This window comes from Belonocnema kinseyi, chromosome 1 (genome assembly GCF_010883055.1).
Source record: "Belonocnema kinseyi isolate 2016_QV_RU_SX_M_011 chromosome 1, B_treatae_v1, whole genome shotgun sequence".
Classification (NCBI taxonomy): domain Eukaryota; kingdom Metazoa; phylum Arthropoda; class Insecta; order Hymenoptera; family Cynipidae; genus Belonocnema; species Belonocnema kinseyi.
Genome location: NC_046657.1, coordinates 19,228,861 through 19,246,261, shown reverse-complemented (window position 1 = coordinate 19,246,261; position 17,401 = coordinate 19,228,861). Strand labels below are relative to the sequence as shown.

The 17,401-nt window shown below is 24.1% G+C and overlaps 1 protein-coding gene across 1 annotated transcript in view; it reads left to right on the top strand.

Annotated features, from left to right (window-relative positions):
- The first annotated feature begins 501 nt into the window (after nt 1-501).
- LOC117167696 overlaps nt 502-17,401 on the top strand; it is a 42,442-nt gene continuing 25,542 nt past the window's right edge. Inside the window, exons 1-3 of the mRNA XM_033352825.1 lie at nt 502-843; nt 8,679-8,933; nt 16,656-16,848. Coding sequence (XP_033208716.1) covers nt 515-843; nt 8,679-8,933; nt 16,656-16,848 — 777 coding nt within the window. The 5' untranslated portion in view covers nt 502-514. The remainder of the gene's footprint in view (nt 844-8,678; nt 8,934-16,655; nt 16,849-17,401) is intronic.

Below are 17,401 nucleotides of genomic sequence, written 5' to 3'. Positions count from 1 at the left end.
TAGAGTTCGGTCGAAGCCCGGCAAAATATCGAGCAATATCACATCACAGGATCGGAGAAAGCTTCGTCGATTCGATCGGCGGGCCGACGGTGATGTTAATCACCGAAGAAGTGCGGGTTGGGTTTCGAGGACTCAGATTGAACAAAGAGAGCAAGAAGGCGGTCGTTCCCAGAACGGAGCTCCGGGTACCAGGACTCTGCTGTTAGTGCAAGTGCAGAAATCTCTCGGTCGCAACTCGCAAGTGCAGAAAATCGGCATGAAAGTGCGGCATGGGGACTCGCACCTTTCGCGGTTCGGCGAATTCGCTCGCGCGAACGGAGGATCCCCGCGCCACGAGCGCTTTGCGCCCAATTTCGGGCAGAGATTTGCGCCCAGCTTTGTGCTGGGAACTAGTGCATTAGGTCCAGCTGATTTCGAGCCAATGGCAGGTCCCGCTCGGTGCGGTACTAACCCGGGATTTGTAAATTTTCTAAATTTTCTAAATGTTGTTATCATAAATTGATGAGTGGGTGCGATGAGTGCCGAGAGCCAAGAGTCCCCCAGGGTAGCAAAACCCGAGAGCATCTTCGACGGCACGAGGATTAAGAAGGAGAGGAACGACGTCTGCGCCGACGGCCCGATCGTCGACGACGGAAATGTCGCCGGCGACGGCGCCGTCAGATCGAAAATGGAGCCGCAACGTGCACCGGCGACGCCGATCTGCATCACGCCGAGGGTCTCCAACGGCTTCCACAACGAGGACCTTCTCCGGGACGTCCTTGTGGGAAAGTTTGCAACCCTCGCTCATCACACTCCCGCCGCCAAACACGAGAAGATCAGACTCATGATCGAGGAAAGCATTGGGTAAGTTTCAAAACATTTAAACGGCTTTTGAACCTTACTTGTAAATATTGAAGGAAATAGGTTATGATCAGTTTATTCCCTCCATGAATTTTTAATTGTTGACATTTTAATTCAGAAGAATTTCGTTTAACCAAAAGTAAATTAAAATTATTTCAAATATACTCGAACTTCTAACGATTTTGATATTTAAAAAAGTGTCATTTTTGACCGCATAAATATTATTTGATTTTATGCGAAAAATTGTCAAATTTTAATCCACTTTAATCCCTCTGTGAACTAGCAATTGTCAATATTCTATCCAGAATATCCATTTAGCTAAAAGAGGATTCAAATTAATTTAAATAATTTTATATATTGTCGAATTTTTAACTTTTTGAATCCAAAACAATGTTTTTAATCGCATACGTTTAAATTAATTTTATCAACAAGAATTTCGATTTTTATTTAATTCCTGCGATGAAATATTAATTTTCATTATTTAAATAAAAAATTATTCCGTTTAACTAAAACGGAATTCAAATGAATTCAAACATTATATTATTATTTTGACGCATTTATTTTAATTAATTGTATCCAAGAAAAATTCGTCCCATTTTAATCCCTCAATTAAATATTTATTATCAATATTTTTATTCAGAACAATTTTTTAAACCTAAAAGTGAATTAAAATTATTTTTATTATATTTGAATTTTTAACGTTTTGAATCCAATACAACATTGTTTTTGACAATATACAGTTAAATTCGTTTTAACAAAAAGAAATTTATTTCATTTTAATCCCTTCCGGAATGATCAATATTTAAAAAATATTATCGATATATTAATTGTTGACATTTTAATTTAGAACTATTTTTTTTAAACTAGAAGTGAATTTAAATTACTTCAAATATCCAATTTTGAAAGTTATCAATCCAAAACAATAACGTTTTTGACCGCATATAGTTTAATTAATTTTTTTAAATTTCTCATTGTCCTCCATAACAGTAAGGGAATAAATTTTATTTCATTTTATCGAAGTTTGTAAAATTTTGAATCCAAGACAATATTGTTTTTCATCGCATATTTTAAATTATTTTATTTAAAAAACTGGTCTCATTTTAATCCAGAACAATTTAGTTGGACTAAAAGTGACCTGTAATTAATTCAAATATCAGGGTGGCCGCTAAACCTGGAAAAACCGGGAAATGACTGATTTTTTTTACCAGGGATTTTAAAAATTTGTAGAAGAAAAATCTGCCCACGTTCGATTTCAACAGTTTTTAAATAATTTGTTGAATTATTACGTTTTTTCAATTATGCTATTATTTAGGTTACAATGCGTAATTCAAAATTCGTTTCCTTTACAAATTTTCAATTTAAAACTTTTATTTCTAAGCTTACATTTTTAATTTAATGAATTTGTAAATGCTTTCTGAAAGACTTGAACAAATAAAAAATAAAAGCCTTTGATTTTGAAAATTTTTGATAAAAAAACATTGTTATTTAATAAGTAAATAAATTGTTTTAAAATTTATCTATACTTTAAGTAATTAAAGTTTCAGTCTAAGATATTCAATTTGAAACCCATTCAATTTGACATTTTTAGGTAACAAAAAAGATTAATTATTAAATATTTAGCAATATTTGAATTTTTATTTAAGACATGTAAATTGAAACCAAATATTAGACAATAAACAATTTTAAACCGAATTTTTTGACAAAGAAAGCCTGGAATCGTTGAAAGTTCGAAGAGCCTTGAAACTTTGAACTTTAGAAATTTAATATTTGTATTTGAAAAATGCTTAATTTGTAAGTGAAATTTAAAAATTTTGATGTATAATTTACAAATAAACATTTATAGGAAAAATTTGAGTAATTTTAAGAGATATTTAGGAGTTTTAAAAAGAAAAAAAAATTTATGCAAATTTTATAAAGTTTTCTTAAAATCTTCTAGAATATTTTTTGAAAATTTTGCTTAAATCTTTGAAAAACTTTTCAAATATTCTCTTAAAATAATTTTTCAAAATAAAAACTTATTTTTAATTTTCCTATGAATCTTAAGAAAATGTTTTTATTCTTTAGAAGCATTTCACAATTATTAAAAAGGATCTAATTTTTTTGTTTAAAATCTTCGAAAAAATTGTTAAAAATAATCTAAAATTTGCAGGATTTTCTAAAAATTGTAGAAAAAATTCAATTCATTTTGACAGATATTTAGAAGTTCTGAAAAAATTTCAAAAATAATTAAAAGTTTAAAACAACTTCTAGATTTCTCAAGATTTTGAAATAAAATGTTGAAGCTCTCCAAGGATGTTTAAACTATTTAAACAGAAAATAATTAAATTTCTAGTTTAAGAAGTGTTCAGTTAAAATTTTCTAAATTTTTCAATATTTCATGTTTCTAGCTTAAAATTCCTTAAAATTATATAAATGATAAATGATAAATGATAAAGTGGATTTATATTTTTTATGATGAAAAATGTTAGTACCTTCAATTTTATATGCGTAAATTATTGAGCATTTAAATACAAAATTTTGCAATAAAAAACTTTTAAATTTAAATTTTTAAAGTTCAAAATTTAACAGTACCACTTTCAGTTCTTTCATTTGCAGTTCAGTTTTTATTACCTCAAGTGGAACATTCTTCAGTTTTAATGTTCCATTTTTTTAATTTCATTGACCTTGACAAATTTTTTCGAATCGAGAAAACAGCGAAAAATGACGGGAAATTTATTTCGTCGATTAAAACGGCCACCCTGAATATCCTAGAATTTAAAATCATTTTGAATTTAAAGCAATGTTTTTTACCGCATACATTTTAATTCATTTTTTAAAAACAAAAATCGTCTCAGTTTATCTCAGAACAATTTGGTTTTACTAAAAGTAAATTAAAATAAATGAAAATAATTTCAAATATCCTGCAATTTAAAATCATTTTGAAACAAATGTCGGTTTTGACGGCATACATTATAAATAATTGTTTAGAAAAAAAACTGGTCTAATTTTGATTCAGAACGATTTCGTTTTGCTAAAAGTGAATTAAAATAAATCAAAATAATTTCTAATTTCCGAAAATTTGAAATAATTTTAAAACAATGTCGGTTTTTGACCCATATAAATTTTAATCCATTCATGAGTTATTGGCTGACAACAATTTTAATTCAAAACAGTTTCCTTGGGCTAAAAGTGAATTAAAATGAATTAAAATGATTTAAAATATCCTCGAATTTGAGATCATTTTTAATAAAAAAAACAAAGTCGTTTTTCACCACATAAATTTTAATTAATTTTATCAACAAAAAAACTGGTCTCATTTTAATTAAGAACAATTTCGTTTGACAACAGGGAATTAAAATGAATTAAAATGATTTGAAATATGCTTGAAGTTAAAATCAATTTTAAATATCGTTTTTTTTCTCATACATTTTAATTAATTTTATCAAAGAAAAACTCCGTCTTATTTTAATCCCTTCACTAAATATTTATTGTTAATATTTTATTTCAAAACAATTTCACTTAACTAAAAATGAATTAGAAGTGAATGAAAAAATTTGCAAATATCCCCGAATTTGTAACGATTTGAATCGAAAACAATGTCGTTTTTGACCGCATACTTTTTAATTAATTTTATACAAAAATATCGTCTCATTTTAATCCGCTTTAATCCCTCTATGAAGCTGTAATTATCAACATTTGATTCCTGAAAATTCCGTTTAACCAAAATTGAATTAACAAGATATAAATAATATTATTTCATTTAAATTCATTTTATCCAAGAGAAAATTCGACTTATTTTAGTGCCTCTATGAAATAATAATTTGTTAAATCTTAATCCAGGAAAATTTCTTTGAACTAAAAGTGAATTAAAATGAATTGAAATGATCATAAATATCATCGATTTTATGCCCCTTTGAATACAAAACAATGTCTTTTGGTCGCATACATTTTAATTCATTATATAAAAAAATATATTAAAAAAATGAATAAAAAATATACTCGTTATTAAACATTGATATTTTGTGGTTTAAAAATTCAAAACGGTTGGATCTATATTAATATGGTTTGATTGGGTATTCACCTATTTGTTAGAAAATTAACTCTTTTTTTTTTTTTGTTTAAAACTCCTATATTTTTAGTTTAAATTTAACTTTTTTTATTTTAAATCTAAACTATTTTTATTAAAATGAAAATATTTGGTATAAAATTAATTAGTTTGTTAAAAATTATATTTTCTGGTTGAAAATTCAACAGTTTTTTAGATGATTCGTCTTATCTTTTCCAGTTATAAAGTTCATGAAATTTGGTAAAAATTCGTCTTTTTGGTCTTAAATTAATCTTCTTATGTGAAAATTCGCGCTCTTTGGTTAAAAATGCAAACACTTTTTCTTATTAAAAATTCCTATATTATTGATTTAAATTTAATTAATTTTCTTCATTACAATTTTTCTATGAAAATTTAACTTTTCGATATAAAGTAATCTTGTTTCTTAAAATATAATATTTTGAAATTCATCTTTTTGTTTGAAAAAAAAAAAACTATTTGTTTAAAAATAAACTATTTTTATTAAAATGTAACTGATTGGTAGAAAATGAACCTGTTTGTTAAAAATGATATTTTCGGGTTGAAAATTCAACCGTTTTGTAGATAATTCTTCTTTTTGGCTTTATAATTCAACAATTTTCTTGAAAATTGATATATTTCATTAAAAATTGTTCTTTTTACTAAAAAATTAATCTCCTTTGTGGAAAACTAATATTTTTCGTTAAATTTAAATTATTTGGTTAAAAATTAATGGTTTGTAAAAATTACTCTCCTTGGTAGAAAAATAATATTTTTCGTTAAATTTTAATTATTTGGTAAAAATTAATTGTTTGTAAAAATTTATCTCCTTGGTAGAAATTTGGTTAAAAATTAATTTTTTGTAATCTTCCGTTTTGAAAAATCATATTTTGGGTTAAACTCATTTGTTGAAAATTACTTTTTTTTATGATTTATCCATTCAGTTAAAAATTAATCTCTTTTATTGATAATATAACAATTTTTTTGAAAATCCTCTTCTTTTTTGGTTGGCACTTCATTTTTTAACTAATCGTGTAACTTTAATTATTGGTTGAAAAATGTTATTTTTTATTAAAAATTGAACTTTTCTAGTTGAAAATTTATGTAATTTATTAAAATTTGTCTTTTTTTGTCAAAAATTAATCTTAGATGAAAATTCATCCTTTTTCGTTAAAATATTAGTCTGTCATTGTTCAGGATTTAACAATTTGTTAGTAAAATAAATCTTTTTGTTGAAAATTTTTATATTTTTTGTTTAAATTTAACTATTTGTTTTTAAAAAATTGCATTTTTGAGTGGGAAATTCAACAGTTTTGCAGATAATTCGTCTTTTTGGTTTAGAAATTGTATCTTCCGGTTTAAAAAATCGTCTTTTGGATTGAACACTATGATTGAAACTTCATTTTTTTATAATTCATCATTTTAGTTGAATATTCATCTCTTTTCTTGAAAAAACTCTCCTTTTCTGATTGGGATTTTTTTTTAATTTAACAAAGTAACTATAATTTTATTTGAAAATTTATCATTTTGATTGAAAGTTAATTTTTCGAACAGAAAATTAAACCGTTCCACTTTGAATTAAAAATTTTATAACCTTTTCTAGTTTAAAATTTAACAATTTGGGTGTAAATTAACATTTTTTTTTCATTGAACATTCATTTATTTTGTTGTAAACTAACTTATTTTGTTTAAAAAAAACCGACTTTTTTTGGTATAAAATCGAATTTTGTTGGTAGAAAATGATTTTTTTTTTTTGTCAAGTTAGAAATAAATTTACTTGGTTGAAAAATAATCTCTTTTATTGAAAATTAATTTTTTAAATTGAAAATTCATTATTTGAATTAAAAATTCATTTCTTTAGTTGAAAAATGAGCTGTTTTATCGAGAAAAAAATGTCTGGATGAAAATGAATTTTGTTTACCGAAAAATTAACTATTTTCTTCAAAATTCTATTTTTGTGGCTAAGGATTAGATTTTTAACGTAAAATTAAAATATTTTATTAATTTTTTAATATATTTTATTAATTTTATTTAAGAAACTAGTGAAATTTTCAATAAAATAATTAAACTTTTATCGAATTTGTGGAGTTTTGAACTAAACACTAAAAACATAATATTGGGCTTCAATAAAAATGATTAACTTTCAAATATAAAAGGTGAATTTTCAACGACTAAAAAAAAACTTGTCTACGAAAATATAAATTTTAAACCAGAAAATATTAATTTTCTACAAAAGTATAAATTTTTGACCAAAAACAATGACTTTTTCACAAAAAAATCGTTGAATTTTCACAAAAAGTATGTTTTTTTTATTTCAAAGAGATTATTTCTTAAACAAAAATACAATAATAGACTTTTTGAATAAAAAGAATTAATTTTCAACCAAAAAAGATGAATTTTCTGCCAAACAATATAATTTTTCGTCCAAAAACGCTAACTTTTTAACAAAAGACTTTAATTTTCGATAAAATAGTGATATTTTTAACTAAATAGTAGAATTTGTAACCAAAAAGTCGAATTTTGAACCAAAAAAATGATTTTTTTTAAAAATCCACTACTTGGTTGATAGTTGAACGAATTTTTTCAAATTTCATTTTTTTTTTTCGTTAAAGATTTATAATTTTAGTTGTAAGTTCGTTTTTTGATTAAAAAATAAAAGTAACTATTCTTTTTGTTGAAAAAATGTCTGTTTTCTAACTGCAAATTCAAATATTTTGTTAAAAAATTCAACTGATTAATTGTAAATAATCTTTTTTGTTGTTATTTCATTGTTCTTGTTTTCAAAATTAAATTGTTTTATATAGAAAATTAAGCTTTTTGGCTTGAAAATTCAAAAAACTGTTTTTTGTTTTTAATTAAAATTTTGTTGGGGAAATATCAATTATAACATTTTTTTATAAACATTAATATTTTTTGTTAAAAATTCAACAATTTGGTACAAAATTCAACTTTTTTTTATAAAAAGTTCGTTTTTATTGCTGTTTTTAAAAATTGAAAATTAATTTTTCTTGATAGAAATTCATCTACTGCACAACTTTTTATTATTAAAAATTCCTATATTATTGAATATTAAGTTTGTATTTTGTATATAGCTTTTTATCGCCTATTTGCCACCTATTTTAGAAAAAAATTTCACCTATTCTCCTTTTTTTGACGACAATAGGTACTGTGATTACTGTAGTTTGAAATTTAACAATTTGGATGTAAATTTATTTTTTTTTCTTAATTTGGAAGGTTGAACTAGTTTGTTGAAAATTGATTTTTTGTTTAAAGATTCGCCTCCATGGTTGAAAATATAACAATCTTATTTTAAAACTTTTATCTTCTAGTTTAAAAAATCGTCTTTTGGATTAAACACTATGGTCGAAACTTCATTTTTTTATAGTTCATCATTTCAGTTGAATATTTATCTCTTTTGTTGAAAACACCCTTCTTTTCTGATTGAGAATTTTTTTAAATTTAAAAACGAAACTATTCTATTTTTGATTAAAAAATGTAATTTTTTAAATTAGAAATTGAACTTTTCTAGTTGAAAATTCGTGTAATCTGATAAAAAATAGTATTTTTTGGTCGAAAATTAATCTTCGTTGAAAATGCATTCTTTTGGATTAAAAATTCCATATTTTTGGTTGATATTGAACTATTTTTTTTATAAATAAAACTATTTTTTTTTTTGAAAATACTTGATGGCAAATTGAATCAGTTTCTTATCGATTTTTTACACTGCACTGGAGTAGGCTTTTTTTTCGTTTGTGTGGCTTGGGATTCTTTTGCAAGCAAATATACTTTTTTGCAGTGATGAATCGAGATCTCGCGTTCATGAAATCTTCTCGCAAGTAGAGAAACTTAAAATAGAGGAAAAACTAATGCTGTACCTGAAGCTCCCGCTGTCTCTCTCGAATCCTAGTGGCATGGTAGATCCGCTGAGACAGCCGCTGAACCCTTTAGGAAATCGATATGAAATTCATCAGACGATAATGTGGATACGGACTCATCTAGAGGAGGATCCAGATGTCTCGCTGCCCAAGCAAGAAGTATATGATGAGTACAAGTTAGTATTAAAAAAGGCTAAATACACTCAAATCTCGATATAAGACCGGTATCGGGCATGGTTTATAATGGCCGTGATCCTAAATCGAGGTAATCTCTCTTTCGGCACCGTCGCGGATCTGCGGAGGCCATCAATTATAGGAGTAGCCTAAACCGGGGGGGGGGGGTCTTATATCGGGGGTTGAGTGTAAAATTCATATTTTCCACAAAAAGCGGGGGTTTAATTTAAAAACTAATTTTTTATTATTTTTAGTAATATTAATCATTTATGAAAAATATTTGGAAAACATTTTTCGTTGGGAATTGACCTTTTTTTGTTAAAAATTAATTTTTTTGCTAAAAGATTCTCAATTTTTATTGAAAATTCATTTGGAAAAAAAAAAAAAATGTTACTACTTTATTGCAAATATATTTTTTAAATAAAAATTTAACCATTCCAGTAGAAAATTTAACTATTTTGGGTGGAAAATTAATCTTTTCTAATTCAAAATTCAACAATTTGAATGAAAATTGGTCCTTTTCAATTGAAAATTCATTTATTTCATTGAAAAGTCATGTATTTTCTTTAAAAAAGTACTTTTTTGTAGAATACCAGTTGAAAAATGAGCTGTTTCATTGATTTTTTTTTTGACGAAAAGGAATTTTGTTTACCGAAAACTGAGATATTTAAAAAAAAAATTTTTTTTTTTTTTGGGTGAACAATTAGATTTTTAACCAAAAATTTAACTTATATTTTTGGTGGAAATTTTATAATTTTTGAATGGAAATTTATGTGTTTCGTTTTAAGTTAATTTTTTATTAGCAAATTAAACTATTTTTCAAAAATGCATGTATTTTGCGGAAAATTTTTCTTTTTCTAGAAAAATATTTTTTTGTTGTTGTAAATTTATCTTTTTGGTCGATATAAAATTCAACTGTTCCAGATGAAGATTCGGAATTTTATTTGAAAATTTATCACTCTGTTTGAAACTTAATTTTTTGAAATGAAAATTTAACCTTTCCACTTTGAATTGAAAATTTTGGACCTTTTCTAGTTTGAAATTTAACAATTTGGATGTAAATTGATTTTTTTTTTCATTGAACATTAATTTATTTTGTTGTAAACTCACTTATTTTGTTTTTAAAAAACTACTTTTTTAGTTAGAAATTCATCTTTTAAGTTAAAAATAAATTCATTTTCAATTAAAAATTAATTTCTTTGGTTGAAAAATGAGTTGTTTCATTGAAAAAATGTTTTTTCTTTGGCGGAAAAGGAATTTTGTTTACCGAAAAATCAATTATTTTTCTGAAAATTCGATTTTTCTGCTTAAGAATTAAATTTTTAACAGAAAAAATTCACAATTTTATTTGAAAATTTATCATTTTGGTTGAAGTTATTTTTTTCACCTGAAAATTTAACCGTGAAACTTTTTACCTGTTCTAGTTTTAAATTGAGCATTTTGCATATAAATTGGTCTTTTTAAATTAAAAATTTATTTATTTCGTTAAAATTTCACATATTTTATTTTAAAAAATCGACTTTTTTGGCAGAAAATAATTTTTTTCTTTGAAAGTTGATCTCCGTGTTTAAAAATTCTTCCTTTTGTTTGAAAATTCAAGAATTCCGGTTGAAAAATGGCTGTTTCATTATTATTTTTTTTTTTGACGAAAAGGAATTTTGTTTACCGAAAACTGAATTTTTTTGGAGAATTTGTTTCTTTTTTGGTTAAGAATTAGATTTTTAACCAAAAATTTAACTAATTATATTTTTGGTAAAATTTTATAATTTTTGGATGAAAATTCATGTGTTTTTATTGAGAAACTAAACTATTTTCAAAAATGCATGCAATTTACGGGAAATTTAGTATTTTTTTCTAGAAAATTAATTTTTCTGGTTGATTGAAAGTTAATTTTTCGAACTGAAAATTTAACCGTTCCACTTTGAATTGAAAATTTTGGACCTTTTTTAGTTTGAAATTTAACAATTGGTATGTATTTTTTTTTTTAATAGAAAATTAAATAATTTTGTTGTAAACTCACCTATTTTGTTTTAAAAAACGACTTTTTTGGTATAAAATAATTTTTTTTTTTCGTTGAAAGTTAATCTCATTGTTTAAAAATTCGTGTTTTTGGCTAAAAATTTAAATATTCCAGTTAAATTTTTATCATTTTAGTTAGAAATAAATTTCCTTTGTTGAAAGATAATCTATTTTGTTGAAAAATAATTTTTTTTTTAAATTCAGGATTCATTATTTGAATTAAAAATTAATTTCTTCGGTTGAAAAATGAGCTGGTTTTATTGAAAAATCGTTTTTTCTTTGACTGACAAAGAATTTTGTTTACCGAAAAATTAACTATTTTTCTGAAAATTCGATTCATTTGTTTAAGAATTAAATTTTCAACGGAAAAAAATTCACAATTATATTTGAAAATTTATCATTTTGGTTGAATTTTTTTTTTTCACCTGAAAATTTAACCGTTAAAATTTTGAGTTGAAAATTTTGACCTTTTCTAGTTTAAAATTTAATAATTTGGATGTAAGTTAGTCTTTTTCAATTAAAAATTTATTTATTTCGTTAAAATATCACGTATTTTGTTTAAAAAATCGACTTTTTTGGTAGAAAATAATTTCTTTCTTTGAAAGTTAATCTCCTTCTTTAAAAATTCTTCCTTTTGTTTGAAATTTCAATTATTCCAGTTGAAAAATGACCTGATTCATTGATTTTTTTTTTTGCGAAAAGGAATTTTTTTACCGAAAACTGAATTTTTTTTTTGAGAATTTGTTTCTTTTTTGGTTAAGAATTAGATTTTTAACCAAAAATTTAAGTATAATATTTTTGGTGGAAATTTCATTTTAGTTTATTTTTTTTAGTTTTCGTTTCAAGTTAATTTTTTATTGACAAATTAAACTATTTTTCAAAAATGCATGTAATTTGCGAGAAATTTAGTATTTTTTTCTAGAAAATTAATTTTTCTGGTTGATTGAAAGTTAATTCGAACTGAAAATTTAACGGTTTCACTTTGAATTGAAAATGTTGACCTTTTCTAGTTTGAAATTTAAGAGTTGGAATGTAATTTTTTTTTATTGAAAATTAATTTATTTTGTTGTAAACTCACCTATTTTGTTTAAAAAAACGACTTTTTTGCTAGAAAATAATTTTTTTTTTGAAAGTTTATCTCATTGTTTAAAAATTGTTCTTTTTGGTTAAAAATTTAGAATTTCATCTTTTAAATTAGAAAAAAATTTGCTTTGTTAAAAAATAATCTATTTTGTTGAAAATTTTTTTTTTATTCAAGATTCATTATTTGAATTAAAAATTCATTGGTTTGGCTGAAAAGGAATTTTGTTTACCGAAAAATTAACTATTAGTCTGAAAATTCGATTTTCTTGTTTAAGAATTGAATTTTCAACGGAAAAAATTCGCAATTTTATTTGAAAATTTATCATTTTGTTTCAAGTTATTTTTTTCACCTGAAAATTTAACCGATAAATTTTTGAGTTGAAAATTTTCACCTTTTCTAGTTTTAAATTTAACAATTTGGATGTAAATTAGTCTTTTTAAATTGAAAATTTATTTATTTCATTAAATTTTCACGTATTTTGTTTAAAAAATCGACTTTTTTGGTAGAAAATAATTTTTTAATTTGAAAGTTAATCTCCTTGTTTAGAAATTTATCTTTTAGGTTGAAAAATCATGTGATACATTTAAATATTCATAATTTCAGTAGGAAATTCATCTTTTAAGTTAGAAATAAATTTGTTTTGTTGAAAAATAATTTTTTTTATTCAAGATTCATTATTTGAATTATAACTTCATTTATTTAGCTGAAAAAAGAGCTGTTTTGTTGAATTTTTTTAAATTAAACATTCATTTATTTTGTTGTAAAAAAATTATTATTTTTTTTTTACAAATTTAATCTACTTGTTTAAAAATTCTTCTTTTTGGTTGAAAATTCCAGTATTTCAGTTAAATGTTCATCATTTTAATTGGAAATTGATCTTTTAAGTTAGAAATAAATTTGCTTGGTTTAAAAATAATCTCTTTTATTGAAAATTAATTTTTTAAATTGAAAATTCATTATTTGAATTAAAAATTCATTTCTTTAGTTGAAAAATGAGGAATTTTATTTACCGAAAAATTAAATATTTTTCTAAAAATTCGATTCTCTTGGTTAAGAATTACATTTTTGACGGAAAATAAAACTATTATATTTTTGGTGGAAATTCGATCTTTTTTGGATAAACATTCATGTGTTTTTATTTTAAAATTAATATGTTTTGTTGACAAATTAAATTATTGTTTAAAAATTCATGTAATTTGACCGTTCTACTAAATTTTTTTTCTTAAGTTGTAAACTCACCTATTTTGTTTAAAAAACGACTTTTTTTTATATAAAATCGACTTTTGTTGGTAGAAAATAATTTTTTCTTTGGACGTTAATCTCCTTGTTAAAAAATTCTTCTTTTTGGTCGAAAAGTTAACTATTTTTCGGAAAATTTGTTGAAAATATTTTTGTTTTTAAACTGATAAAAATTAGTAAAGATAAAATTTTTTTTACTAAAAATGTAAATATTCCATATTCTGTTAAAGATAGATTTTTTTCTAATTTAAAATTAAACTATTTGATTTCAAATTCGTCTTCTTTGATTGACAATTCAACTATTGCGTTCAAAATCATATGTATACATTTTTTTTTTGTAGAAAATTAATCTTTTTGTTTGAAAATATTAGGTTTCTTGTTTGAAAATTAATCTTATTGTTTACAAAGTCAAATAATAATTTATTATTGAATTTTTATTATTTTCCATTATAGGAAAAACCATTTTCAATTTTTGGCTCTGTGGGGTTTTTTTGCTTACTTAAGTTTGATACAGAAACAGTATATTTTTTTTATTTATTCAAAAAATATAGTTATCACACCTTCTATTTTTTTTACTCATTTATCTTAACTAGGAACAGGTAATTTTTCATTTGAAACGGACATGTTTTTACAGAATTATAATTCGGAGTTTGAAGGAATTTTTTTTAAATCCCTTTTCAAGACCAAATTTCGATTTTTTTTGAGTAGAAGTATCATGTCGAAGAGGAAATATTTCTGAATTATATGTAAATTTTTTTTGCATTGTTCCTTGCGAATTCATTTTTCTTTAGTTAAAAATTCAACTACTTGGTTTTATTAAACTTTAAATTTAAAAAAAAAAATTTTTAACTTTTGATTAAACTTGGTTTTATTTTCTTTAGTTAAAAATTCAATTACTTGTTTAAAAGTTAAACTTTTTTGTTCAAGAATTAGATTTTTTAAAGAAAATTTAACCATTCTACTTTTGGTTGAAAAAATATCTTTTTTTGGATGAAAACTCAACTATGTGATTGAAAATTGATCATTTTTATTTAGAAATTAAATTTTTTCTTTGAGAATTAATTTAATTTGTGGAAAATCAACTTTTTCGTATGTATAAAATTCAACTATTCCAGTTGAAGATTCCAAATTTTAATTGAAAATTTATCAATTTAGTTGAAAACTAATTCTTTCAACTGAAAATTTTAATATCCATTTTTGGATAAAAATTGATCTTTTCTTGTTCAATATTCAACAATTTGGATACAAATTTGCCTTTTTCAATTAAAAATTTAACTGTTTCGTTGAAAATATTTGGTTGAAATATGAGTTATTTGATTGAAAACTTTTCTCTTCTCTGGATGAAAATCTATTATTTATTTTGCTAAAAATTGAACTATTTTGTTGAAAATTCGTTTCATTTTGGTGGAACATTATTATTTATTTGAACTGAAAATGTAGCTATTATTCTAGTTGAATATTTTTTATAATGTTAGTTAAAAATTCATTTCTGTGGTTGAATATTAATTTTTAGGACTACAAATTTAATAATACAATTTTTGGTTGAAAAATTATCCTTTTTAGTTGAAAATTGATCAATTTGGTTTTAAATTTCTTCAACTGAAAATTTTAATGTCCATTTTTGGATAAAATTTGAATGAAAATTTAACTGTTTCGTTTTAAATATACATATTTGGTTTAAAATCAATTTTTTTCGTAAAAATGATCGTTTTCTTTACAAATTAATCTTCTTGATTAAAAATTCTTCTAATCGTTTAAAAATTTCATCATTTTAGTTGAAAATTCCTTTTTTAGGTTGGAAATAAAATTAAATGGTTGAGAGTTCAACTCTTTTGTTGAAAAGTGATTTTTTTTTGGTTTACGATTTATATTTTTTATTGAAAATTCATCTCTGGGTGAATATGTAACTACTTTGTAAAAAATACGATTTTTTTAGTATCTTGTTAAGAATTAGATTTTTAAAAGAAAATTTAACCATTCTATTTTTTGTTGAAAATATATCTTTTTTGGATGAAAACTCAACTATTTGGTTGAAAATTGATATTTTTTATTTAGAAATTAAACTATTTTTTCGAGGATTAATTTAATTGGTAGAAAATTAATCTTTTTGGTCGGTATAAAATTCAACTATTCCAGATAAAGATTAATCATTTTTGGTTGAAAATTGATCAATTTAGTTGAAAATGAATTCCTTCAACTGCTAATTTTAATGTCCATTTTTGGATGAAAATAGATTTTTTCTTGTTCATAATTCAACTGTTTAAATGAATTTTTTTTTAAAATGAAAAATTTAAATATTTCGTTGAAAATCTACATATTTGTTTACAAATTGATATGTTTTTTTTGTAAAAAATTATCTTTTTCTTTGCAAGTTAATCTTCTTGTTTAAAAATTCTTCTAATCTGTTAAAAATTTAATTATTCCAGTTAAATATTTTTCATTTTAGTTAAAAATTTATCCTTTAGGTTGGAAATAAAATTACATGATTGAAAGTTAAACTCTTTTGTTGAAAAATATTTTTTTCTGGTTGAAGATTCATCATTTTAATTAAAAATTAATTTCTTTGGTTAAAACATGAGCTTTTTTTATTGAAAACTTGTTTTTTCTCTGGATGAAAATATTTTCCTTTTTGCAAAAAATTGATCTATTTTGTAGAAAATTTTTTTTTTTTTAGTTGAAAATTATTATTTATTTTAACTGAAAATGTAAATATCATTCCAATTGAATATTCTATGATTTTAATTAAAACTTAATCTTTTTGTTTGAACATTAATTTTTTGACTGCAAATTTAATAATTCAATTTTTGGTTGAAAAATGTTCACTTTTAGTTGAAAATTTATGTTTTTAGTCAAAACTTCTATTATTTTAGTCAAAGATTCATCATTTTAGTTGAAAATTGAGCTTTCTGGTTAAAATTTCTACCATCCCAGTTTAAGATTTACAATTTTAGTTGAAAATTCATCACTTTGTTTGAAAATGTAATTCTTTTTTTTTGTAAATTAGTTGTTTTTTTTTTGTGGCGGGTAATTTTTTTTTAACTTAAAATTTACCATATTTCTATTAAACATTCCATAGTTTAATTTAAAAATTCAACAATTAAGGCTCTTAAAGCGCCTTTACTTTTTGCCAGATCTATATTAAAATTCAGTTTTTTTGCCTCTGTAAAATGCAGCACGCGAGATTTTCTGTGCTATTTTTCGACAAATTACCATTACATATTATTATTTAGTTTATATTATTTATTATTTTAACAAGAACATTTTTCGAAAAAAAATCTCTGTTACAACCGGTATAATTGCTTTTAGATTATGTGCTTGAAATATCATATTAAAAAATCCATTCTTGTAGAATGTAGACGTATTAATCCGATTTTCATTGCAGCATGTTTTGTGTGAGGAACTCGATGAAACCCCTATCCACGGCGGACTTTGGAAAAGTCATGAAACAAGTGTATCCAAGGGTACGACCTCGCCGGCTCGGCACGCGTGGAAATTCTCGATATTGTTACGCAGGGATGCGTAAAAAGATTAAACTGGATCATCCCAAGTTGCCTGTTATCACCGGCCTACAAGCCGTGAGTACCTCAATCAAATATTTCCCAAAAACTCAAGTTAAGGGGCCGTACTTAAATTACCAGGGTGTCCAGCGACCTTGAAAACCCTGAAAAGTCCCTATATCCCCTATTGCATTGATTTTATTTCTACCAGAATTACTGGATACTCCAGGTCTAGAAAACACCGTGCAAAAAGTATTCTTCGAGGAATTTTTCTGAATTGTAAATCTAAAGGTCTCATAGAACATGTCTATAAGGTTCCCGTCAAACTCCGAACCGAAATTCATCTATAAAGTGATTTAAATCTCTTTTTCTGATACTTTAGTTGACGCGAACCCTATAGAAATGTTTTTCCGCGTCACTAGATTTCATTTCTACCAAAATTCCCTGAAGAATACTTCAGGTCTAGAAAACACCAGGCAAAAAGTATTCTTCGAGGAATTTTTCTGAATTACCATTATGCAGGTCCTAAAGAACATGTCTATAAGGTTCCCGTCAAACTCCGAGCTTAAAGTCATCTAGAAAGTGACTTAAACCTCTTTTTTTGATCTTCAGTTGACGCGAACCCTATAGA